General features: G+C 41.6%; 1 protein-coding gene across 9 annotated transcripts in view; it reads left to right on the forward strand.

The window, feature by feature from the left end:
* NFIA (nuclear factor I A) overlaps window positions 1-26,028 on the forward strand; it is a 406,215-nt gene that overhangs the window by 364,691 nt on the left and 15,496 nt on the right. For 5 of the 9 annotated variants that reach the window (XM_039380564.1, XM_027748733.2, XM_027748734.2 and 2 more), the window contains 3 exons: window positions 7,022-7,200; window positions 9,659-9,824; window positions 17,847-17,938. In XM_039380564.1, the coding sequence (XP_039236498.1) occupies window positions 7,022-7,200; window positions 9,659-9,824; window positions 17,847-17,938 (437 nt within the window). Of the gene's footprint in view, window positions 1-7,021; window positions 7,201-9,658; window positions 9,825-17,846; window positions 18,059-26,028 lie in introns of those variants that run through there. The other 4 variants (XM_027748739.2, XM_027748740.2, XM_027748738.2 and 1 more) reach the window with 3 other exon arrangements.

A 26,028-nucleotide genomic window follows, 5' to 3' on the forward strand; every position in this document is an offset into this window, starting at 1 on the left:
TAGTCTTGTAAGGGAGGAGTGCTTTCTATAGGTATGAGTTTTATTTCTGTCCCGATGTAATCAATTCTATAGTATTCTGATCTCTCAAAGGCAGTACAATTCTGACATGTTTTAAAACAATCTGCTCAAAATAGCAAACTTAACTGGCCCCCTGCCCATGCCAGAATCTGGAACAAGTGCTCAGTTCAGCTCTACAGGTTTTCAAATGCAGCCTGTACTACTCAGCAGTCCAGAGCTCAACCCTGAGCTCAAACACAGCTTTCAGCATATTTTCCTTTTGCAAGGAGCTCCGTGGGCCTTGGCAAAATGTACTTCTGCCTCCCACTTGCTACTGCAAAATTTCTTACAGAAAGAGTGTTTCTGAACAAAGGGTCCAGGTGCCTTGTACCACTCAGAGCAGGAGAAAGGGACTGAGAGCCAGCCCTGATTTGGGGATACCATGGGTCTGTTTTTTCAACAGTGCTTAGTTGACCACCTGCACTTGACTTCTGGAGCTGAGGGATGGATATTCTACAATTCAACCCTTCTTTTTGATGTTCATGGACAGGAACAGCTCCTCCATCAATCCTATTTAGGGTATTTGTATATCTCTTGCATTGGTCAGCTGTGTATATTATATTTTAAATTTTTCATCTATGTTTGTCTACATGTGGGAGCAAATATCAGCGATATCTAAATTTTACCCATGCTAAGAGGGTAAAGCCTATTTTTGTTCTACAGTCCCATGATGTCTCAGCCTTGTTGGTGCAAATGGGAATGTGACACAGGATCAGTTTGAATTTAGCTCATCCATGGCCCCAACAGACATGTTGCCAAACAACCCCTTTGCACCATTATGGGATTTAAACAATATTTAAGTTTTCCAGTGCTGTGAATTCCCTTCAAAGGGCTCATCCTAGGACTGGTCATCTTACCCTCAGCAGCTCAGTATTTAGGTAAAGGCAAGTTCTTGCTAACCTGAGTAAACTATTTCTCTACATTTATCACCCTAAAATCTGTCCCTAATGGGCAGTAAGAAAAATGGGGACTTTCAGAAACCTTTGAAAGAGTTATAGGGACACAGGTCCCATTGAAATTCAAAAGCAGTTAATGAATTCTCTCAGGACCTCTGCAAATCCCAGCCCAAGTTTCTTAATTATTTTTTTTTCTTGTTTGGGTAACTGCTTTCATCACCAAAATCTGGGGGCTTAAAGCTATTGTTTTAGGCTTCCATTCTTTACCTCTTGTATTGTATTATACACAGAAGTGTAAGTTCCTTTCAACAAATTTGGATTATTGCCAGATCTCCTTATTAAAAAGTCACTCTTCATATTTCCGATAAACACAGCTGTTTCATGGTGTTTGAAAGCATTTCACATCAACCAGCATGGTGGCTTAGCCAATTAGTACTCTAATATGGTCAATTTTCAGAATAAGTACCTTTGGGGTACAAAGGGTGGGATATATCTCGCATAATGGCAACACTGGAATGGTAGGAAAAAGCTTACAGCACACAGGGAGTTAAAGCAACTTAGAAGCCTGACGTGGAAACCACTAGCAGAACAAACTGTTCTCTAACATTTCCAGGGAAATGACTTTTAAAAAAATACTTTCTTAATTGTAATGAAGCCAATTATAATGGCCTCAAAAACAAGCTGATAAAAACGATCCTGTTTCATTATGATTCTAATGTTACTATTTCTAGGAAGGCTGATCAATGTTTAATGAAGTATTAGTAAACTTAATTATCACTTTATAGAGGAGATATCTGAGCATTGTGCCCTAGTGAAGCTGATGCACTGTTCTCCTGGTCTGATGGACCATGGGCCTGTGAAGGAGCAGTGATTTTGATTCCCAGCCCTCCTTAGAGCAGGCAAGGGGTGCAGGGCGATGGTAGCCTTTTCCTGAGCAACACTAAGTGACCCTTGCAAAGACTTCAAACGACTTTATGAAGAAAGCAATTTTATCCAGTCATCTGGACTTGAAGGGGTTGGCAAGGCTTTTTGGAAGAGGAGATGGAAGGTGGATGGACCAATATGTCCCCCCATATGTTGGGCTGTGCTGGTGGAGAAATCTGAGCACTGCAGGTGCGATCCCAACATCCTTTTACCACATCAGTGAGCACTCCCTGGGAACAAAGATCCCATTCCTCTTTATCAGGACTGCTCCTTTGTTCCAGAGTACTAAATATCTGAAGAAAACTATAACCTGTTTCAAATTAACTTATTTTTTATTATCTGATCACTCAGTTGAACAAAATTCACAATTTTGGCACTTCTTCATAGCCTCAGCCATATGCAGTACTCACCTAATCAATAAGTGAAGCTTATTTTATCCATTACTTATTTTGTTATTGTCTACTACAAATCAAGAAGGGAAAAGACAAGACAGACCTGCATAATCAGACATTTGAATTCAGCGTTCTGAAAAACCCTCTGACTTCTGTGCTGCACAGCACCACAAGCTCATAAAACACTGAAGAATCCAGAATAGCACACAACAGCTGTACTGCATAATTACTTGGCCCAATAGCCGTAGTTTTAAAATACTGGTATATCTGTTGCAGGCCACCATACATTATCATCTCATTTTCAATAAAAAGTCTGGGATGTTTCAGACGAGCTTCAATGGAATTAGAATCATGTGTGCTTTGAAATATTTATGCTTGCCTTGAGATGGAAGGATAACTCCTGCCTTCAACCCCCACACAAAATAACAGATTTAATAACACCAGATAGTCCAACTCCTCTGTACCTACAGCAGGTAAAATGAAGTTCTGCTCTGGAATACACATCTTTTCATAGGTTGTAGAACTTATATTTTATGTCATTTACTGAGGTCAATAATAAAATATAAATGTCACAGGCTGAAAGACGCCAGGAGAAATATGGTTTGGCAGGATGGAGGTGCTTAGGGATACATAAATAATAAGTCAATAAGTAAATAAATAATAGACAAAGACCTATTTTATCTTCCATTTGAAGATCTCAAAGAATTTACAATCACTGATTAAGACTTGTAATATTCCGTAAGAAGTAGTAGGAACCTCTTCTCATACACGGGACCATTTGCATCAGCGTAGGTGTGGTTTTTGGAATTAATGACTATCATTTTTGTTAAGAGTTTCTGAAAATCATGGCATTTTAGAGGCAAATAAGGAAAATAGCAACCTGTTCTGTATTACCTCTCATGTTTTAACTGATTCAAAATATTTGTGGGGATTCCTATATTTGGAAACATGGTTGTGTTCTGTGCTCAGAACTTGTTTGAGCAGCCAGTTTTGCACTCACCAGAGTTGCTGACCACAACACAACCATCGGAGTAATGGTCTGTATCTGGGCCAGCAGTTTTTAGACTTAAGCATTTAATTCCCTCTCTCTAGTATCAGGCAGGCACATTTGTAATGTTGATCAGTTTAATAGTAGTGGATTTTTCCTCTCACCAAACAGCCCCTCCTTTTGCCTCTTGAGAAATTTGGTATTTCCCAGTCAGAAGTTGCAAAAACAAACCTTTTGGAGATCTGTATTCCACTCATTACTTCTTATGCCAAGAAGAAAATGACCCCTCCATGTCACTGTATGGCACAGACTGGGGACTGATGGCTATTTGGTCTGGTTTCCTTCCCCCAGTCCTTCCTGTGGTCAGCAGAAAGCCCTCAGCTGTGCTGAGGAGTTGGCCAAGACTCTGAAGAGGAACCACTTTCTCCTTTTTGCAGCACTTTGCTTTGCTGAATTATTACTGCTTATTTCTGCATTCATTTTTCTTCTCTCTCTCTTTGGGAAGATCAGTGACACGTGATTTCCACTTTGTTTTCTACCCTCACATGCTGAGGAAGTCAAGGCAACAGAGACTCACTACTTACATGCCAGTGAATATTTCTTTTATCTTTCTTAGAGCAAATCAAATTATTAAATGAAGACCCACACCTTGGAAAAGCTAAATACAGTGTGGTCTCAGGCCTATCTCCTTTTCATCCAGAGAAAGAATAGGAATGAGTTTGTTCCCAGATATGTACGAACGACAGTGCAGTTGCATAACAATTTCAAATAGTCTTAAAAGAGGTGATACTAAAAGGAAATTTTAAAAAAATATTTTTAAAATCCCAATCTATTTTTTTAGGGAATTGATGTTTGCCACATAAATTTTTATTTCTCACTTTTATCTTCATCCTTCATATTCCATTTGACACACAAGGAAAGGGGAAACTACAAAAGGAGAGAGGAAGAAAGAGAGGAAGAATATATTTAATATTAAAAAAAGATAAAAATATTGTATGATAATAAAAATTTTGTTGTAGTCATCAAAACACTTGCTGACAGCTTCAGTTGAAGCAATATTCCTGGCAAAATGTTTTGAGGAGCTCTAAAATGACTGTTGTTTCCTGGAACAGGTTATGGTATCTTCATACCTCTGAAATGGCTCTGACGTGAGTGTCATTAAAGTGGTTCCACCTCAGGGGTTGGTGTAGGTGAGATCAGAGGCTGCCACTTTAGGTAGGATTCACCTAAATGAAGGTGTGTACATAGACTGGAGGTATCTACCTCAGAGGAGTACCGGTGGGCTCCTTGCACATCCACCAGTGATCCAATCAGTGTGGTCAGTGAAGTCCAGTCAAAGGTAGGGGTCTGTTCTGGCATAAGATGAACAACTCCTTAGACACCGTTAGTTCTGCTTAGTTCTCTGTTGACTCTAATAATTGGCTCCATGGTAGACACCCAGAGTTCCTAAGGGGAATTCCCCATTATCTCTACCTTTAATAGCACACTTCAAAGTTACAGCCTCTCCCAGGAGTTTGGGGACAGGAAAACAGCCTTTATTTCTTCCTTTGAAGATTTGGGTTCTTTATCTGAAGAGTTTTCAAATATACTGTGATTTAAGATGCAAACTCAAACAAAACTATTTGTCTTAAAAGTGAATAAGAAATAATTAACAAGGTTTGTAAAAAACACAGGAGATAAGCCCAGATGTGCAGACAGGTTGAACAGGCTGGGTAGACAGGTGTTTGCCTTGGCCATGGAATAGCTGTCAACATTTCCATAACGAGGAGTGTGGGATATGCTGCTTCTTGTTTCCTTTTCCCAAATGCAGCGTTGCAGACCTGGCACAGCTGTGGGAAGACACTGTTTTTCAGCTCAGCCCACATGTCACGATATCTAGGTGTTATAAGATAGGTATAGCCCGTGCTTTCCAAGGAGTTTCTCTGGATATCCATCTGCTTCCACCAGAGACAGCTGAAGGCTGCGTGTCTTTTGGCTCCTCATCTCTATGCTTGCTTTCCGTGGTGTTTTCCCATTTATTAGCACACATTTAGTGTGTGTTTCTCTCTCTGTTGTGAGCAGTACTAAGGGGAGCAGATTTGTGGGGTTAACATGGATACAGGAGTGTTTTTCATAGCAAGAGCGAGACCTTCACATCCATCCCATACCAGCACCCCTGGCATGAGTGCAGCTCTTTTTGGGGGTGGCATCAAAGCAATCATTCCTATCCCATCATGGAGAAGGAAGAGCATAGAAGTGCTGCCCAGCCAACCCTTAATGAATGTTTACAGGATAATGCAGTAGTTTCCTTGCTGCTGTCTCAGAGTACATGTTTTATCCACATCTTCAGGCTCTTGAGTTTGCTAATGGTTTAATAATGCTTAAGAAAAAAATTATTAATAAAGTGTCATATTATTAAACTGGCAATGAACAAGAGTAAGAAGCAGATTTTAGCTTTTATTTAACTGAAGGTTTTTCATAACATTCATCATGAAATGAATGTTTGCTCATTTCTGTTTGATTTTAGTCAACTTTCCTGCATCTCTCCAATTTTTCTGGAAGTGCCAAAGGCTTTTTTTTTCCCTCTTGTGTATTTCACGTACTTCAAAGCCAACACATGAGTTTCTGTAGGATATTCCCTCCCCTGCATAACCTTTATCTAATTGGTTATGTGTGGTGTACAAGTGCAGTCTATGCACATGGACACCCCTCAAAGATTCCTAGGATAACATGCCAAGGGAGCAACAGGAACATAACAATGACTGTTTGGTGAGAAATAAACTGTGATTTACAGATGACCTTGTGCACACCAGATTAATTGGTCATTCTAAAAGAAGAGTGAATTCTCATTTTAGAGGGGAAAAGGACAATTCATGGCACTGTAAGTGGCAGCACTTGCTAACTCATGGTGACAACAACAGTGGAAAACACCGCTGACTAACAAGGGTCCAACTCCATACATTTTGAAGGCCAAGGAACTGGGCAAAGGTGTCACATAATGCAGGAGAGCAGAAGGCTCTTCAGCTGCACTTTTAGTTCTGCTGAAATCAGCTGAGGGTAAAATCGGTCATTGCCAATGGGCTTGTGTACATCACACCTCTGCACCTTCTCTGGAGTACATTTTCCAGCTGGCTTGTTGGCCCATAAATTCACCAAATTAAACTTCATCCCTGAATGCAAGCTGGGGTCTTGCTGAAGATTTGAGGCTCACATTATTCAGGGGAAATGTAAATGTAGTTTTCCAAACGATCTCGCCACTTTGTGCATGTTCATTAGATGAAAACACGTTACTTAAAATAAATGTTTCTAAACTGAGGTGGGAAAAAAACCCCAACAAGAAGAAACGTTAGACCATCTTTAAATTATCGACCATTTATATACAATATAAAATGGATTCATATGTGCAAATCCGAGTTACATGAAATGTCAATTAAATCAACCCTAATCTCCCATTTTTTTATTGCCTGATTGATGAGGGCTGCTCTTAAGGTGATGAATAGTTTTCAGTCTCACAAAGGACTGCTGGATCCTTTATACGTGTCCACTAAAAATACAGAAAATCCTTCAAAATATCTGGCTCCATTTGCTTCCAAGATGTAGATGGAGTGAGCGTAGGACACAATGTGGTCTAATATATTAATTGTGAGGATCCGATGTATAAAAAATACTGTACATTAAAAAAGAATAAAAGAAAGAAAGACTAAAAATAAAACAATAGTAGATTTAAACTGTTTTATTTTCCGAAGGCAAAACTCTATATAACGTCTTTGTTTTCTTTCCTATAGCAAGTCCACATGCAACACCATCGACTCTTCATTTTCCAACATCACCCATTATTCAACAGCCTGGGCCATACTTCTCACACCCAGCAATCCGCTATCATCCTCAGGAGACTCTGAAAGAGTTTGTCCAACTTGTCTGCCCCGACGCTGGTCAGCAGGCTGGACAGGTGGGGTTCCTAAATGTAAGGAAGCCGTTTTTCTTTCTTCAGAAGTGTTTGTCCTATGTAAAAAATTAACCATGGGATTATTTATGGGGTTATTTTAACAGTATGTTGCGTGCAGAAGCACACCTGGAATAGTTGCTGGAAGGAAAAAAAAAAATTAAAAATATGCTGCTACTGCAAAAGTATTTTAAAAAACAACATGAAACCTCCCCAAAAAACCACTCGACCACATTGTGGTAAAATTAACTTAAACTGTCAGAGAAGCTGGTGCTACAGTGACCTTCTGGGTCCCCCCACAAATGACTTTGCTGCATACGTTGTAACCCTTGTGCAACCAGGGTTAACCAAATATGAAGGCAGAATAATTTTTATTAATTATTTTTGAAGTTCAGGGGAGAGTGGGGGGGATGGAGCAGGAAAAGGGAGGGTGAGAAACAGATGTTTCAGATCAGCTAAGTTCATTAAAAAAAAAATACTGCCTTATAGCACTTTAGATCAAGTTGACCAGTACTTGAACTCAAGATGTTAAAAGTACAGTTTATTATGGTTTGTTATTTCTGTAAGCAGTTATCTTTTCCCCTTATCTCTATGAAAAATTAAGCAGACTTCCAAAGCTTCAAATAACCATTTTCATTTTTTTAATCAAATAAAGTGAATCGTCTTGCTATTATTGAAATAGCATTCCAATTGAATACAGAATTTATAAATTTTATGTAAATCAAATCTAAAATAATGCTCTGAATATTTCATGAAATGTAATGCATGTAACTTTTTCCAGCCAATGAAGTAATAACTGGCAAAATTACTGTTTCTCTCCTGACATACGTACAACTGAAAGTGTTAATGAGAATTAGTTTAATTATTAGCATCTAATTTATTACATTTATTTAATAAGCTGTATTGTTCTCAGTGTTTTCCTTTCCCCAGCAGAAAAACTGACTCTACTTATTCCATCTAGTCCTGGCTTTGAATAATGTCTGCAATATGTTAGCAGATACATTTATGTCTAGACAACAAATCAATACAGTGCTTTTCTTTTTCCTTGAGTATTCATTTGCTTAATTTATCCCAAACCATTCAGCATTATGAACTGTTAGCACACTCACAATGAACATGCAGCAGGGGTCTTCTTGGCAGGAAAGGGACCTAATTGGGAGACAAGATAGTGTTTGAGAGACGTCACTAATATATTAGTTTATTAAAGGGTGCTGGATGTTGGAAAAATAAATATCCCTGAAGGATTGCTTCTTGCTGCAAACACTAGTAACTGCAGTCTTTGAAGTCTGTGGGAGTGCTGTTAAGTTAAATGCAGATGAATTTGAGTCTTATTTATGCCCTCAACCATTTTTGCTCTACCACAAGTGTGATTTGCACCTCCACAACTTTAAGGCTTTTTGTCAGTGCCAAAACAGGTGAAATGAAAATAAGGTCCCAAGTGCTTTGCCAGGATGAGTATTTTGTCCCCAGTAATTCAGGCTAATGGAAACCATAACAGGAATTAAAATATTATTTTCTTTAGCAGTACTTAGAATATGGATCTGTGTTTAAAGCTGAGCTTTTATCATCAATGGAAAAGCCAATGCTCAGTGCCAGAAGAACTGCAGTAAGATCAATTTGCACAGTGCTGTCGAAAATGATCTCATCATTTTTGTCACTAAAATGGAACACCTGATTCACAGCCTGTCCTACTTTCTCTTTGTAATGGTATTTGGCATCTATCTGTATGGTTTTCAAGTGTCCAGGCTGAGTTACATTTAAAATGTAAACTTAATAAAGCTGGGGGAAGGGTTGGCATGTTTTTCTAAGCCTGCTTCTTGTTTTTGTGATACTTGAAAACACTTTTACTTATGAACACATTTTTCTGGTGATTAATTGAAAGACCACACTTGTATAGCTCAGCCCCTTCAGCCTGTGACTGACCACATCCCAGACTAGAAGGGAGGGTGTTTTTTTCCCAATGTGTAAAATGAAGCAGTTCTAAATCCGGTCATTTTTCCATATAATCCTAATGGCAACTAAAACATGAGGTACACTATTGCTAACTCAAAAGAGATGTGGGAGAGCAATTATTTTAAAATATACTCATTCATTTTCCTGTAATAAGATATCAGCATGACTTTTAAGACCACCAAAAATGCTTGTTTTTTCTCTTAATGAGCAGTATCTTCAAGAAATTTACACTTGAATCCTAGGCACTGATATCCCAAGGGGATAACGGAGGCACGAAACTGGGGAGCTGGGGTCAAAAATCCTGCTTCACCTCTCACTAAGCATGGGTTAGTGCTGCAGGAAATGTAAAGAGGAGCAGAATTTAATCCAGGACATTTCCAACCAGCTGCTAATGGGACTTTCTTTGCCACCTCTCAAGTAATAGTAAATGTGTTGCACATAGCTTTCAATTAGATTGTTATTACTAGAGGTTCCTGATAATAGCTGATTTTTAGTATAATTTCTGTGTTTGCTTGTTTTTCGGCAGCCCAATGGTAGCAGCCAAGGCAAGGTGCACAATCCATTCCTTCCTACCCCAATGTTGCCACCACCACCTCCGCCACCAATGGCTAGGCCTGTGCCTCTGCCAGTGCCAGACACAAAACCTCCAACTACATCAACAGAAGGAGGGGCCACCTCTCCCACTTCTCCAAGTAAGTATAGACGCAGCGGGAACCAAGGGCTAACGGCCGCGCACAACTGTTGGTCGCTGCTCAGAGATGAGGACTGGACTAGCTCTTGGGGAGCAGGAGAGCTCTCTGCTCTCTGTATGATGGACAAAATTCTGAGCTGCTTCTGTGTTAACAAGAAAAGCGTTAGCTTAAGGTTGCAGTTTTATTTCTGACTCTGTGGGCATTTCACGTAACCACACGTGAGAGAAATCAAGGCCAGTAGGTAATCTGTGGCACACACACACCTCGGACCTTTGGAATCTTGTTTGTTGCCATAAGGAGGCAAGTTCATATCCCACGCAAGGAATGGTTCAAAGCCAGACTGGATGGGGCTTGGGGCTCTAAGCAATTTGGTCTAGTGGAAGGTGTTCCTGCCCATGGCAGGGTGTTGGAACTGGATCTTCCAACACCCTTCCAACCCAAACCATTTTACGATTCTGTGATGATAAATTGGTGTCTCAAGCCAGGCTTTAGAGGATAGATGCTCCATGGAAGTCAGACAGTCTTATCAAAAACATCGCTGCTTAGACATATCTGGGCTAAACTAACAACTCTTTCCAGTTGACTTCAATTATAGTTCTTTTGGGAATAAGTCTTCCTAGATCAACCCAGACATCTTTCCCTTATGCCTTGCATTTTGGGCAAGAAGTTTTGGTATGTTTCAGGGCTAGGGAGAAAGCTTTAATCCTCTCTCCACCACCCACACTGCTCCCATATGCATTTTGTGAAGCCACAAGTCAAATATATGAATTCCTGGATACACACATGGGGATACCACTTTGGACTCACTCTTCTGGGAAACAAATGCAGTTCAGCTGTGTCTGATGCTTTAAAAAAAAGTCTGGATGTTCAGGGAGTTAATTGTGAAATGATTTAATGAAGCTATGCTCAAACTGACATTTAAAAACAAAAGGGAAGCTTTCAGTGCTTTAATGGCAACTGTAGGGGACTTGTTCCACAGTGAAGGGAGTCCAAATAACATCCACAAACAAAAATCAATCTAATCGAAAGAGCAAATCCCTTTGTGTGCTTTTCAAGCTTATTATTTAAATGCTATATGCAACCACTGCTTGATGTGCAAAGAGGTACTCACTATTCAAGTGAACAAGTGAAGCCTACATTTTTAAAGCTTTATATACTGTTCAGGAGATTTGCACAGGTTCCAGGGGGCATTTTTAAGATCTGGGAGTTCTCAGGGGTTTGCATTGCCTTCTGCTACACGATAGCGCACAACTGCAAACTCAGCAAGATGCTCTGGCTTGCTTGGAAATTAAAATGGGTTTTAGTATGAGACAGTCTGGTAAGACTGTGAACACGATCTTCTAGAATCAGGTCTTCCTGAACTGATCAGCAGATTTTTGTTGAGCAAAGAAGTTGATTCGTTCTCTCCCCTCTGCTCCTCTTTCTGACCTTAGACCAACACTTGTGCTATCAGGAAGTTTTGATGCTCTCTGATGAGAGATACTGTCTTTCGAGTCCTATCAATAAGATTCAGTAGTGGAATCTAAAAGGTTAACGTTTAGTCATAGTTATCACTGAATAAAGTCAGCAATGCCTTATTATTTCCTTGTCTTCAGAACCGGGAAAAACAAAACTAGGTCAGTGTGTACTTGTCATTACAGTTGTGACTCAGTTTACTGGCAGTGTCTGGTGTCGAAAAGAAAAAAATTCCCAACATCATTTTAGCAGTAATCTTAATACTTAATGTTTATGATAATGTCATTGTGTAAACAAGCTCAATGTGTGTCTGGTCTGATTCTCAGCTGGCAGAAAAACGGGCATTTCTCCGCTGAAGTGAGCAGAACACCCGTCGGTGTCGGCTGGGGCTGGCCACTGGGCTCAGCGTTCAGCAGACAGCTGCCACGTTAATTGGGAATCGAGGTTTTCTCAAGAGCAGCCAGTTAATGGTATTTAAACAAAAGATTAGGAAAATAATTACTGTTTGTTAATTAGCTACGCTGATGTCTAAACATATAGTTCTGTGCATATTCAGGCACGCATCTTCCTTTTGGTAAGGGGCTTGAATAACAGTGACTTGAGTTGTAAAGAAGCATATAATTTAATTTAGGGACAAATTTTACAGAAAAGTAGATTATAGGAAACATTTTCTAAGAAAAAATATTACATATACACCAAAGCCAGTGGAAGTATTGGCCACGTGAAGAGTAAAGCAAACTGAAGTTGCAAGCCTCCTCAGTGAGGGTTTGCCAGAAGGACCCACTGGACTCCATTCAGTGTGTCAATCAGAACCAACCCTCCATTTCCTCCAGTGTTTATTTTTTCCTTAACTAAATATTAGCCTTCAAATAGCAAGTGCAGATTCACCAGAGTTCCATAAAAGCTGCACAAAAAGGTGTTTTCCATGGTTACGAGCTGCTGGAGCGCACCAGTTCTGGGAGTGTCTCTGGGCTATGGCTGACTGCCCTGCAGAGCCTGAGGATATTGGAAAGTCACTTATGCAACAAAGGCAGGAGTGATGTTAAATTTTGGCCAGACTCTCTCCTTAGTTGTATGGAGGAGAATGAAGCCTCCCCCATCCAAGGAAATGGAGTGAAAGGGGTTGGCATTTGCTCCATTCTCCTTCCCTTTTTTGGTCTAGCAGAAAGCCCTCAGCAGAAACAAAATGCAGTCACGGCCCAACCAAAAATTGGAATATGGCCCTCCTGAGGGGTGCAGGAGCCAGGAGCAGCTGTTCAATACAGCATGGCCTCCTGGGAACGAGAGCTAAAAATCACAACAAGGTGGTTAATGATTCTCAGAGCAATAGTGAAACTCTCCAGCTGTGACATTAACCAAAACATGAACATTAGTGCTGTCCAAGGAAGGAAGAGCCCCTGGAGATCCACACCAGGGATTTGACGCTACTGGGTGGCCAGACACGCTCAGGGAGTTGAAAATTTCAAATGCGAATCCTATCCTTTTGGAAAGCCAGCATTTTCCTCAATGACATGGCATAATGGAGATGGGATTCATGAGGTTTAGGGCGGTTTATTTTTCCTCCATAAAAAGCTTTTTCAATAGAACACATCTTTGATATCAGAAGCAGTCCCAATATTATCTTATCTCAATCTCTTCTTGATTTTCTTTGGTTTGTAACCCTTAACAAGCACAACACAGTATTTTCTTGAACTTGATGGTTTGGGGGTTTTATATCTCACTGCCCAAAGCAAAACCACCTCCATTAGATGCCAGTTGAACTTTAGCACTATCATAACTGAATCAGAATGTTAGAATTTGTGGCCCTCATTCCAGTGCAGAGGCTAAGATAACTGCCATCCTGTACACCCTGATTTTTAAAAAGCTTTTTTAAACTAAATGTTATTTTCTAAGATTCACAACTCTTTACAATTTTAACAAAGTCATTATTGATTAATGTCCCTTTGCACAAAGTAGTTTTTGTGTTAAACAGTAATTGTGTCAGGATGAGGAGAATGATCTTGTGATTGTAGTACTGCATTCATAAAGCCAAGTGCCAGGTTCTGCCTTTGGGTCACAACAACCCCATGGAGCACTCCAGGCTGGGGACAGAGTGGCTGGAAAGCTGCTGGGAAAAGGACTTGGGGGTGCTGGTTGACAGTGGCTGAACATGAGCCCAGGTGTGCCCAGGTGGCCAAGAAGGCCAATGGCACCCGACCTGTACTAGCAACAGTGTGGCCACAGGACGAGGGCAGTGACCAGCCCCCTGTGCTGGGCACTGCTGAGGTCACACTTCAAATCCAGTTGAAAGACAGAGGGGTTGGAGCGTGTCCAGAGAAGGGAATGGAGCTGTCAAAGGGCCTGGATAGTTAGTCCTGTGGGGAGCAGCTGAGGGAGTTGGGAGGGCTCAGACTGGAGAAAAGGAGGCTCAGGGGGGACCTTTTCACTCTCTCCAACTCCCTGACAGGAGGGTGGAGCCAGGTGGGGGTCAGGCTTTGCTCCCAGGGAACAAGGGACAGGACAAGAGGAAACGGCCTCAAGTTGCACAGGGGAGGTGTAGGTTGGATATGAGGAAAAATTTCTTCACAGGAAGAGTAGTCAGGCACTGGAACAGGGACAGTGGTGGAGTCCTCAACCCTGGAGGGATTTAAAAGCTGTGTGGATGTGGCACCTGGGGACATGGGTTAGTGGTATACTTGGCAGTGCTGGGTTAGTGGTTGGATATAATGATCTTAAAGGTCTTTTCCAACCTAAACAATTCCATGATTCTGTAATGAGATTGGATTTCTCTCCCTTTCTCTGCTGTGCATTGACTAAGCACCCTCTGGGCAAGCCGTTTGAGCTTTCTTTTTGCTCCTTTTCCCATCCATAAAAAAGAGGGTGATGACTGCATCATTTTATTTCGTAAAATTTGCAGTTCCCTCTAAGATACTCATCTGCAGAATGCACTGCAGTAGGAATTGCTGTGTTGCACCACATTGCTTCATTTAATCCTCTCACTACAGCTCCACAACAGCTAAACTAATTCCTGGTCCCTTGAGAAACAGGACAACTCTTCATATCAAATACATGTACCTGTCAACTTGGTCTGTAAAAGAGAGACCTGGTAGTACATTAGGTCATCACTCACCCAAATCATCCTTACCAAGCAAAAGTTAATCCTTTTAATCCAGAACTGTCTGATAAACTACACACTCTAATACTTAAAAGCAATTATTTCAGGAAAGTATATTTAAATTAACATTTTCCTGCTGAAGGCAACTTTAAAATACATGACATTCCCAAAACTGTTTGTTTGTCTTGTCTTTCATACAATTTCTTGCCATTTTGGCTAAATATCAAAGCTGTCCGTGTGAGCAAATGTTCTTTCTCTGCCAGCTCCTGTTTTCCTTGTTCCTGAAGTGAAGCATCATAGCAAATTTGTGGCATCACATTCATTTCCTTGACTATGGGCTAGGATGTTGCAGACAATCCTTAGTGAATTCCAGTAACAGAAACGCCAGGCTGGACAGGAAGATGTTCCTATTCATGCCCCATGGGACAGATATCAGCTGGTGTAAACTAGTATAGGACTATGCAATTCCCATGGAGCAAAGCTGATAAGATCTGGAGAAGATCTGCCTAAGACACCTGGCTCCCATTCCTTGTTCCTTTCCATGCTTTGCCCTTTCCCAAACTGGAGTTTGAAGACTCCACCATAGGCTTAGCTTGTATGTATGCTATAATATAATACAAACCAGCTTTAACGTGTGAGAGCTGTTTACCCCATCCTAATCTCAGAGCAGAGTCTAGGGATCAGACTTCCAGGAATTCCACTTCCATGTCAAACAAGGGTATTTATATGAAGACGGTAAGAGAGTAGAAACAGTGTTGGTCGTGGGCTAAGCAACATTCGGTGCTACTCCCTTTTCTGAGCCTAATAGGAGTCACTGCTGATGTGTATTCCATGTAAATTTAATATTCCGAGCCAAAATGGCCCCTTACCGTCTGCAAACAAGTCAGGATATTTTACAGTGAAGTGGGACTTAGCACTTTGGGAGAGTCCAGTGTAAATCCTCTGCATATATGTAGTTTTGGTGCTCTTCCCTCCTTGGCTCTGGCAATGCAGTTATATGACCTTAAGGAAATACCAAGCTGACATCCGAGTATTTTCAGAAAGCAAGTTAAACATTGTTCGGAGTGGAAGAAAGGTATACATAGCAACTCACCCAGCAAGCATTGAGGGGACTTTTGTGCATATTACACAGTTTTCGAAAGCTTTTGAATTTTTGTTTGAACAGAGAAGCCATTTAAGTCAGCATTCTGCTGGTTTCCCTTTGATTTTATACCAAATATCACAGCAAAAGTATCTGCCAACAGGGAACTGTAAACAAGATCTTGAGTTCCTTCCCTTCTGAGTGGAACTTACCTGCTCCAAGGGATTAAATGGCCTCTTCACTCAATCTGCTTCCTTAAAAGTAGACCAGAAGAACCAAACAACAGATGTTTGATTTTTTAGCTTTAAGTTAATTTTCCCCACTGCAGAAGGAATTTTTAGTCTTGCAAAACATTAGTTCATTAGTTAGTTAAAAAAAAATACCTCAGCATAAAACAGTACAGAAGAATGTTAATACGTGGCACTAGCAACAGAGAGATACCCTTTGCAAAAGTGTGGCTTCTTTGAATTATTAAAAAATTACATGGTAAAAGGTGAGGAGAACATCTCACCACATCTACTCAGTTCATTTCTTCCTTGATTTGCAGGTAGGAGTAACAGCCACCGTACCTGTTTATACTCAAACACTTAAGCGGCACCACAGTTTGCAAAACCATCTCAGAAAGATGAATTAGTGCACTTAAAAATTCCTTTAAAATTATGTGAAGGAGAGGTGTTTCTTGCATGATTTTTGGAAGTGTTAGCTCCTTGGAGAGAAAAGCTCACCTCACCAGAAACAAGTGGGAAGAATTCATTCTGAAAAGCCAGGAGTGCTTTATCTCCTCTCATATCAGTAGGAAATGAAGATATGCAGTTCCTGGGGTGATTTTAGGGAATGCTCTCTGAGAAAAGGAAGCTGTCTGATGTAATTGTAAGAACTAGGAGGCATCACAAGACATTTGTGAGACTTGGGTAGGCAGGGAAGGATATGGGTCTGGGTGCTCCCAGACTTGGGAACTTATCATCCAAGGGCTTTGTGGGATGCAGAACATTTACATGGGCTGAAGGGCAGAGAGGGCATTCACCGGTGAGAAATCCCTTGAGGGCCATAAAATACAGGGAGACCATGAGCTGAAAATAATCAGAGGTGGGAAAGAAGAGAAGAAAGTAAATGTGTGACCTGCTTTGGCAGTTCCCTGTGTAACTGCTTATGGTCTTTTCAGGACAGTGGATAAGGTGGAGCATTGATACGGTTCAACATGGCCTTAAACCAAAGGTTGCTCCAATTTAATCCCTCTTCACCAAATATTTGCCTTCAGAAAGGCAACAGGGTTTCCTCTACACAGCCAACTCAGCGTCTTCTCGGACTCTTAACTCACTTTATTTTTGAGTAACATTGAGGCCTGAATATTATATTTAGCCTGACTGGGATTTGGCAACTAACTTTCCTTTTAACAGTGTTTTTTGTCTCTTCATTGGATGGTTAGATTGTCTGGGGATTTTATTCAGCAGAATGCATTCCCATAAATATATTTAAAATAGACAGGATCCCTGTTTGTATTAAGGCATCCATTTGGGTTGTTTGAATTTAGATCTAAATATGCAAAAAACTGAAGATGGGAGAAGATTGCGTGGGGGGGTTTCAAGTGAGAGGAAGACTGAAAATGCATTGAAAGCTTTTGGATGTGGAAGTACGTGGCATTGTGGACAGTTGCAGTGGAGAATATAATGCAACAGTAAAATCATTAAAGTACTTCGAGTTTGGAAGTAATCTGGGTTCTTGGCTTGCATTGCATTTAATAGCTTTACATTTATGGGAGCCACTCCAGTTTTTAAAGGCAGCTTCAGCCTTCAGACTGATTGCACTTACCACCCCAGTGAAACTGCAACCCATTAATTTTTTACCGAAAGGATCTTCCTAGTTTGTCGAACACATCAAGTGAACATTTTAGAGAGTGCAGACCACAGCAGTATGAAAACCAAAACTTTATATCAAGAGAGAATGCTGGATTAGCATGAAATAATGGTCTGGTTCTGTTAATATGGACTTGGGTAAATTCATTGCTATAGAAAACTCTGTTAAAAATAAAGATACCAGACATTGGAGTGAAAACAGTCAGGACCTGCAGAAGTCTCCTGTGCCAGCCCATCATGGAAAGGCCTGCAGTGGTTCTCCTTCAAGCTGGAGAGCTGCACAGGTGGCCCAGCACACCTTTCCCTGAGCCCACATCACAGCCGCCCCCTCTCCCAGCAGCCCAGTCCCCTGCGTGTTTATATCCTCACCACTGAGACCAAAACTTTCCAGTATCTAAAACCAAACTCTTGCTCTCTAAAACGTTTGCACATTTCTATGTTGAACATCTGCTTAGGTGGCTCTGAGACAGTGTGTTTTGGTGTTGTTCGTGTGCAATCTAGTGCCGCTTCCTCAACGCATGTGTCCCTTCCCTTCACAGCCTACTCGACACCCAGCACCTCCCCCGCAAACCGATTCGTCAGTGTTGGACCACGGGATCCAAGCTTTGTAAATATCCCTCAACAGACTCAGGTGGGCCGCTTTCGACTTCTCTGTATGCCTGCAGCCTCTTTTTCTTCTCCAGTGTCCTCTAACGTGTCCCCGCGGAGCAGCTGCATTGCCGCTGTCACTTCACCCACATGGTCTCAGTAACTACAGTGAAATGTCACCTGCAGTTTGTTTGTCTGTTGTGTTTTTTTTGGGCTTGTGTAGTAATAACACTGCTTTCGTAACTGGAAAGATCTCTCTTGCTTTCTAAGATATTGGCTTCCAGCACGCAGTTGTTTCTGCTAGGACTGGGGTTTCAAAGAATTTGGCTGCAACCTGCTCCCCAGGCACTGCATTTAATTGTGTTTAGATTAGATGGTAGGAAGAAACTCTTCCCTGTGAGGGTGGTGAGGCCCTGGCACAGGTTGCCCAGAGAAGCTGTGGCTGCCCCATCCCTGGAAGTGTCCAAGGCCAGGTTGGACAGGGCTTGGAGTAACCTGGTCTAGTGGAAGGTGTCCCTTCCATGGCAAGGGGGTTAGAAGAAGATGATCTCTAGGGTCCCGTCCCACTAGACACAATGAGAGACTGATCCAATGATTTCCATGGAAAAAAATATTCAAATTCCTGATTGGCTGTTTGCATGGTGGGCTTTGAGCAAGCAGGAGATTTTGTAACTGCAAGCACATCTGTTTCCTTACACAAAGAGAAAAAAGTCCAGTTGAGGCAGGCACATAAAGCTGGGTTAGCTGAATTCATAGTCCTGCTATGGTCAAATCAGAAGCTCAAGTAAACATTTGTGTTTCTTTAGGAGAAGGACAAGGTTTAAATGTGCGTTTTCCAAGCTGTATCGGATTCCCAGGGTCGATTAAGAAAATAGTTGCTGGCAGTTTTGTTAGCAGTTAATTTGAGCCAGATGTTGAAAAAATTAAGTCTGTGCTTAATATCACGTTATCATGGGGGGGAGGAAGGTATAAAAAAGTGAGCAGAGCCAGTACTTTAGACAACTGTAGTTTGAAGTGATTGCTTGACTACGTTACAATTATTTTAAAGGTCAACGACACAAAATATTTGTAATTTTGTTTTGAGCTGGTTGCAATGACTAAAAAGTAGTAATTCAAATAGCTAGAAAACTGGGGAGTACTACCCTTAACGCTTCTAAGTTCTTTCAAACCTTTTATAGGCATCTGAATAATTAGTGTACAGATTAATGGCTGTCACATGCCACAGTAGATGCACGAAGACAGACTCTTCATTGTGATGGCTTCAGCACCTTTGCTGTCACTGAAACACAAGTCACTCGCTCCCAAAGATTTTCAGTTTACAGGGCTGCAACCAGCTGCCTGTGAACACAATGCATTTTCTTGCTGTCTGCTATTTGTGTACCATTTGTTAGGGGCTTTAGTTTATAGCTCTGTGCACAGCACAGGTTAAACTACATCAAATCTCAAACCTTCTCTGCATTAAATAGGGTCACAGAAAGTACAGCAGCAATGCAGAGGGGGGTTTAACCCATCAGATTCTGGGGTTTTTTTTCATGCCTTAACAAAACGCAGACTGCACCCCACTTTTCAAGCCTCTTCCTTTATTTGGTTCATGTATGTTACAAGTTCTCACGCACCCTCACATTTAAATCATATGTCTCTGGTCATTTTGATAACAACTGGAATACACAGAAATACGCTGAAATTGGGAAACAGGAATGTTAAGGTATACTGCTCAGGAAACCTGAAACCCTTTGGAGAATGCAACTTCTCCAGAACACTTGAAAAACTACTAGTTGGTAAATTGATTATGTAGTAAGACTCTATACTATTAAGTCTCAAAAAATATTTAAAACTTATTTGCATCCTGCAGCCTAAGTTTCTCAGATAAGTTTGTCGACTGTAAACTTTTATCCTTCTTATTTATGACTTAAATAATTTTAAAGTGCTCTAGCGTTACTTTAAGTGCTTCCCTGTAATGCAGTGTAGTGAATAACAATGCTATACAGTGAAAAACAATACTCAAGCACAGCTTTCAATTAAAGTCTAACATGCTGCAGTAGGGAAGGAGACTGACTCCCAGTCTCTGGCTCCAGCTGCATCTCCATGCTTCTATACATCATTACACCACCACAACCAACTTGATACTAAATATATAATTTATCAGCAAAACTCACTACTTATTCATGAAAGAACTCAGAAGTTGACTGTGCTTTGAGTCAGAGAAGTGAGGTAAAAATGCTAACTGCAAGGAATTGGGATTTGTGTAGATTTCCTCTAAACAAAGACAGGCTTTTGTGCTTTTTTTGCAGGGTATCAGTGTATAGGACGATCACTTAGGATATATTCAAAATGAAAATATAAAAATACATAGGACTGTGTTATTAAAAGCAGCTGGGGTGGCTGCTTTCCATTAGGATCTTTGTAGTACATTCAGAGCCAGGCTAAGATATGGGTCCTGAGGACCACTAACTACCAGGGACGCAGCTCCCTGAGACAAGAGGAAGCAGGGAACACTGAGCCTCTGGAAGTCAAGCTTAAATATAAGGGTTAATCAACTCTTTAATGCTGGAACAAAAAAATAAAATGAAGATTGTATCTGAAACATCTGCTTTTTAAAAATTAGGGCCCAGCTACAAGCTATAGGACAATATTATGGTCAGCTATGGTGGCTCTGATGTTCTCTTTCAGTTGGAACGTTGGACTACAGACACTAGTTGCACATCATCATCATTAGTCCTCAAATGCTGCAAAAGCGAGTCTGTGCACAGGGATGTGGCAGCCATGTTCAGCAGAAGTCGCAGTTCCCATACATGGGCATTCATGGAACCTTGGAATAAAATCCCAGACAAATGTACAACAACATGGCTGGGTTGGAGCAAGGATCATTCTGTCCTGGGCTGCTCTTAAACAACCAAACCCAGAACATGCCTTTCTTAATGGGTTTTAACCTGTAAGAAAAATTAACAGTAGACATTCCCATTAGCAGTACGTTCTGATTTATGTCACGTTCCATCAAATATAATCCCTTAAAGGAATTTTATAGAATTTATATTATATTTATAAAAAAGCTGTCTTCCTGTGTCAAAAAAGGCTGTAGCAGGATGACCACTCCATGACAGAAGAGACCAGGAAATAAACTGCTTTAAGTCAGTAGTTCTGATTCAGCAACAAATGCCCCCAAAGGGCTGTTGGCTTTGTCTGGTTTTAGCAGCTTCCAAACTTTTCAGATGGTTTGTTTTTCCGTATACAGCTTACTCCATCCATCACTCTGCCACTCCACTCACATAATTGTCCTATCTGGGAGGTTATTTGAATCTAAATTTCTGTTTGAGCTATTAGGAGCAACACTTGACTTGGCATCCCTTGTATATGTTGACGAAAAGGCACAGGTGTTGTAACCTTTGCTTGATAAATCATTTACTTTTGCTACTTGACTCGCAAGCAGTATGGGGGCATTGGCTTTTTAATTGCCTTTTCCATATGCAAATCAGAAATACAGTATGCCTGGGGTACACGGGCTTTAGTTTCAAAAGCAAGTTGGTCTGGATACCTCATGACTAAGTAATAGATAAGCCTCTCATATTGCCAAGGACTTGTAATAAGGAGAGTGGTAGAGGGATGGGAAAATACCATCACATTAATTAGGGGCGAGCTTCTTGGTAGCAATAACACTAATAAAGGGTTCTGAATTTGGGAGTTTTTTCCTAAAATTAATACTGAAACATGGGCTATGGGAATGCTAAACCAGCAACCTGCTCCCTGTGACCAGAGTTTATGTTGTCACTTGCCATTCTAAATGCTCTTTGCTGATCTGTAATGCCCTGGCTGTGCTCTAGAGTACAAAATTCCTTTAGGGATCAGTGTGCTGTATTCAGTGTATTGCAGCTCCACTTCACACTAGACATTGTTTACTAGGCTGAGTCCTGTTTGCCACCTACTTACCCCACATCTTCCTGGAAATTGTACTTAGGATGCTAAAAACAGCTCCTGAGAAACACATGCCTGCTCCATCTAATCGCTCCTACCTGCCAGTAGCCAAGTGCCTTATTCAGGGAGGTTATGAGGATGCAGGGAACACAAACTGCCTCCCACTGCAAGCACCAGGCAGAGGATCAACCACTTCACCTGTGAGAAACTAAATGGAGAGAAAGTGAATCCTGTACCCCTGACTAGCAGTTTCAGGAAAAATCCCTCTCTAATGTAAACACATTTTATATCAGATCCATCCTGGGTAGTTTCTAAAACTTAATTAAGCACAAACCCAAATATTTATTCCCGTACCTTTCTATATGGAAAGATAAACTGATTTCTAGGCAAACAGAAACTCCTTCTGCTTCTGCCTTTCCACGATCCCAAAGCACAGTCAGATCATGGATAATAAGCCAGGGTGTTTTCACACTTTCCCTGGTGAGGCCCTAGAACCACCCAGCTACAACAGAGCTCTAGAGAGAGCTCATCCTTTATAACACAAAACAACTGAAACAAAAGGCCTGTAACTTGTTTAGAACACTGAAACAAAGTTTAAGTAAAACCCCAAAAGTCAAACATGCTTATCTAGGCAGCAAAATGACAGGTACGAAAACCAGCTAGCTCAGCACAACAGCCTTATAAAGACCAGGTACAAAAATGCACCCTGTGAAACACATCTTAAAAAGAGCAATAGTAAGTTAGGGGGGAAATTACTGAAGTTTAACAAAATGTTTATAGGACAAGAAAATTGCTAACTCCTTTAGATCTGCTCCTGCTCCCTGCCTTTCCCAAATAAACAGTGGTATCTTTGTAGCTTCTCCTTTTAGGCTTTTATTTATCTCTAAAAAACCACCGTACGCCTCAGGTGCATACACAAACCTAATTGTACAATTACTTTCTTTCCGAGACACAAGGCAAAGCCTGTTTTACTTCCCCACAAGCCTTTTAGAAAGCGAACTGCAACCTGCAATTTTTCACTGGCAGCACTTTAAAACAAAGGGCATGAGGAAAAAAAATTAGCTGGATGCTGTATCCTGTAGGATAGCAGATGTTAGCTCTGTCAGACCAAGGAGGGAGGCAAATTCCAGAGTCGCTGGTCCTTCTGTGAGAATGGTCAGTTGCTGCTGCCCAGACACTGGATTTAGAGGAGTGTGGTGCAGGTGGTGCCCCTCACCAGGCTGGAGGCAGGGAGGAAGGGAAACAGCCTCACAGATAGCAGGCTCCAAAAGTATATAGGATCCATAGACCAAGTCAGCACCTTGACTGGGAAGCTGATGCAGTCCTTCCAGCGCTGTCATTCCTGCAGCTGAAACCACGGAGCTGCTTTGTGCCCAGGTTTCATTGCCACCCTATGGAAGAAAGAAACCAGTGCACACATTTTTCTTTGGACAAATCAAACATGTGCCTCGCTTCATGGGGATTTTCCATCTTTGCCTCTCGCTGAGCCCCTGCCACTGTGCCGTGACCTCTGCCCCCTCAGAAGGGGACGTCGAGCTATTAGCCTCATGCGCAGCTCGTGTCTTTGTGCCTTATTAATGAGCACCATAGGCTACCCACCCTTTCTGCCTCCACACCCTGCTCTCTTTCTCCCATTCTCCAGAGCCTAGGAATTGCACTGGTCAGTCAGGTAGACCTGCTGACCCTGGGGAGGCAGGGGAAAGTCAGAATTTCATGGCATTGCAGTGTACTAACAGCTGAGCCACCACCTCGCTCCACACACGGGGCACGGCAGGTTTGGGAAATGTGTGAGGGGTGCAGGTGGCTGGTACATGGCAGAAAACATGAGAGGCTGCAGGAACAAGATCAGTCCTTTTATTCTGGGGTTTCTGAGCACACTATTTATAAGGCAGGTCAGTGGTACTTGTTGCTCAGGGGACTGTCCCTCCTCAGGATCAGAATACTCATCCTCAAGGCTGAACACACTACTCGTGTCTGAATGTGAATGAATAACACTAATTTACAAGCATTTGTTTGAATCAGCCCCCTGAGAATTCCATATTCCATACAGGAACCTCCCTAGGCCAGTGCATGTGGCCAACTTCAGCTGCAAAGCACTTCCAAGCAGAGATTTGGCTGCATCTTTCCTTCTCTTAGCCCATCCAGCAAATGTAGTGGCAGGTTCAGAACACCATTTCCATGCAGGAATGAAATCTCTACTGGGTAAAGAAGAGAAATTTGTTGAGATTAGATATAAAACAACCATTTTGGGATGTGGGACTGCTACTTTCTAGAGGCCCTGAAGTTAGAAGGATCACACTGCTTCCAAGACCAGCAGGGATCTGTGGACTTTCCCATATTGGCAAAGAGAAGTAAGGGCTACTCTTCTTCGACACCTCAAGGCTTGAGCTCTCTTATGATCACTGAAAGTTTTTTGATCTCTGTGCAAAATGTGTTTTGCTGTTGAACCAGTGACATCAAGCTACTGACACGTGACCTGAATGTTGGTGCTGTCTCTCCTCTTCCACCCAGGAAGTAGTAATACTGGCCTGAACTTGAGGGTGACCTGGAGATGGCTCTAAAAATGGAGTATAAGTCTTAAGAGTGTGGATAAAAAATGCACTGTCAGACTGTGTCAAGCATCAGAAGGTCACAGACCCTGGGAGGCTGAAATATCTCAGATCCTGCCTCTGCTTTTTGTTTGACCATATTAAATTGCTCCTCTCTTTGGTTGAAATTAGTCAAGGAAATGTGGGCTGAATCCTTTGCTGAGCTTAAATTGAGATGGTTCCACCACGATGGGAGCAGAGCCCACATGTGGTCGTGGTGCTTTTGATGTGTCCCAATCACAGAACAGTTCTGTGGCCACACATCCCCAGCACAGTATGAGTGTTAATGTGCTGCTCTGATCACCATTGCTAATGAAAGTCCAGAGTGTGCTCCACAGAGAGCAGGTACAAAGGTGACCAGAAACGAGGGTCACTCCCCTTCCCTTCCCTCCTGCTCATCTCGGGGCACAGAGCCCATTTAATTGAGCTCTCACACAGAGGGACACTGTGGAATTCCACTCTCAGATCAGTTCTTAAAAAACAGCTGAGAACAGCACACCTTTTCAAGAAGAAAGCACATATTGCACTATAAAGGTTTACAGAAAACTTCCCAGTACCATCATGTGGCTGTACCTTCAAAGTGAGATGGAGCCATATCAGTCCCAAAATGCCTGGGTTAGTCCTCAGTGGGGGAGGTCCTTGTTCCTGGGCTTTTTTTTCCTCCTCCTTGCAGGCTCCGGTGAACAGTTCAGTCTCGTTTTTGGAAACTAATACTCAGCATCCTATTTCTAACAGATTTAGCATAGAATTATTTACAATCGACATAGACGAATTTCCCAAACTAAGCAATTAAACTTATTGAGTTTTGCCCCTCCTCACAATAACCGGGAAGCCTGTGAGTAAGGCTCCCTTTCTGTGGGTTTTATGGCCATTACTTATTCCACAGTGGGGGAGAAGAGAGGGAAGAAGTAAGTGTGGGCCTGGTGGGAAGAGCTGGCAAATGCAGAAATATGATGAATGAGCTGGAGAGATTTAATTTCTTACTAAATTCTCTACAAGCTGTGTAACCTTTCTTTAGCTAAACAATTACTCTAAAAGGCAATGATTTTCTGTGTTTTCATTGAAAAGTCTTCATAATAACAATGGCCTGTGTTCTCCTCCTTGAAGAACTTCTGCCAAAAAACAGTTTTCTTTTTTCCATTCAGCGGGAAACTTATTTTTATTTTTTCCATCTCATATTCCCCACTAACATGGATTTTGAAGGCCTACCACTTACTGCATGGGGCTGGGAAGAAGCTTCCCCTCAGGCCAAATCATTTTGGTCCATCTCCTTCATAGGGATTCTCACAGCTTCCTCCCAGGAGGAGCACAACCACTGTCAGAGACATAATACCAGGCCCAAGTGACCATTTAAGCTGACAAAATGTGATATTTCCTATGTTCACAGATCAGGGTACATGGAAGGGGACACCCAGATTTGTTTTTAATTGGACAGGTGGCAGGTCTTGCCGAGTTGTGGTGGGTGCAGTTGAGGGGAGCATGACTTTGGTGTGGTGAGGGAGAAAGTCATCATGTCTTTAAATATGACATGATTTAACAAGAGTGGATGCTGATCCTCACTAGACCATAGAGTCCAGTTTTGGTGCTGATCCCCACTGAACCACAGGGTCCTGTGGCCAGCTGGAGTTTTGGAAGG

This window comes from Pipra filicauda, unplaced genomic scaffold, assembly GCF_003945595.2.
Source record: "Pipra filicauda isolate LSUMZ 115617 unplaced genomic scaffold, ASM394559v2 scaffold19_size4547281_pilon, whole genome shotgun sequence".
Taxonomy (NCBI): Eukaryota; Metazoa; Chordata; class Aves; order Passeriformes; family Pipridae; genus Pipra; species Pipra filicauda.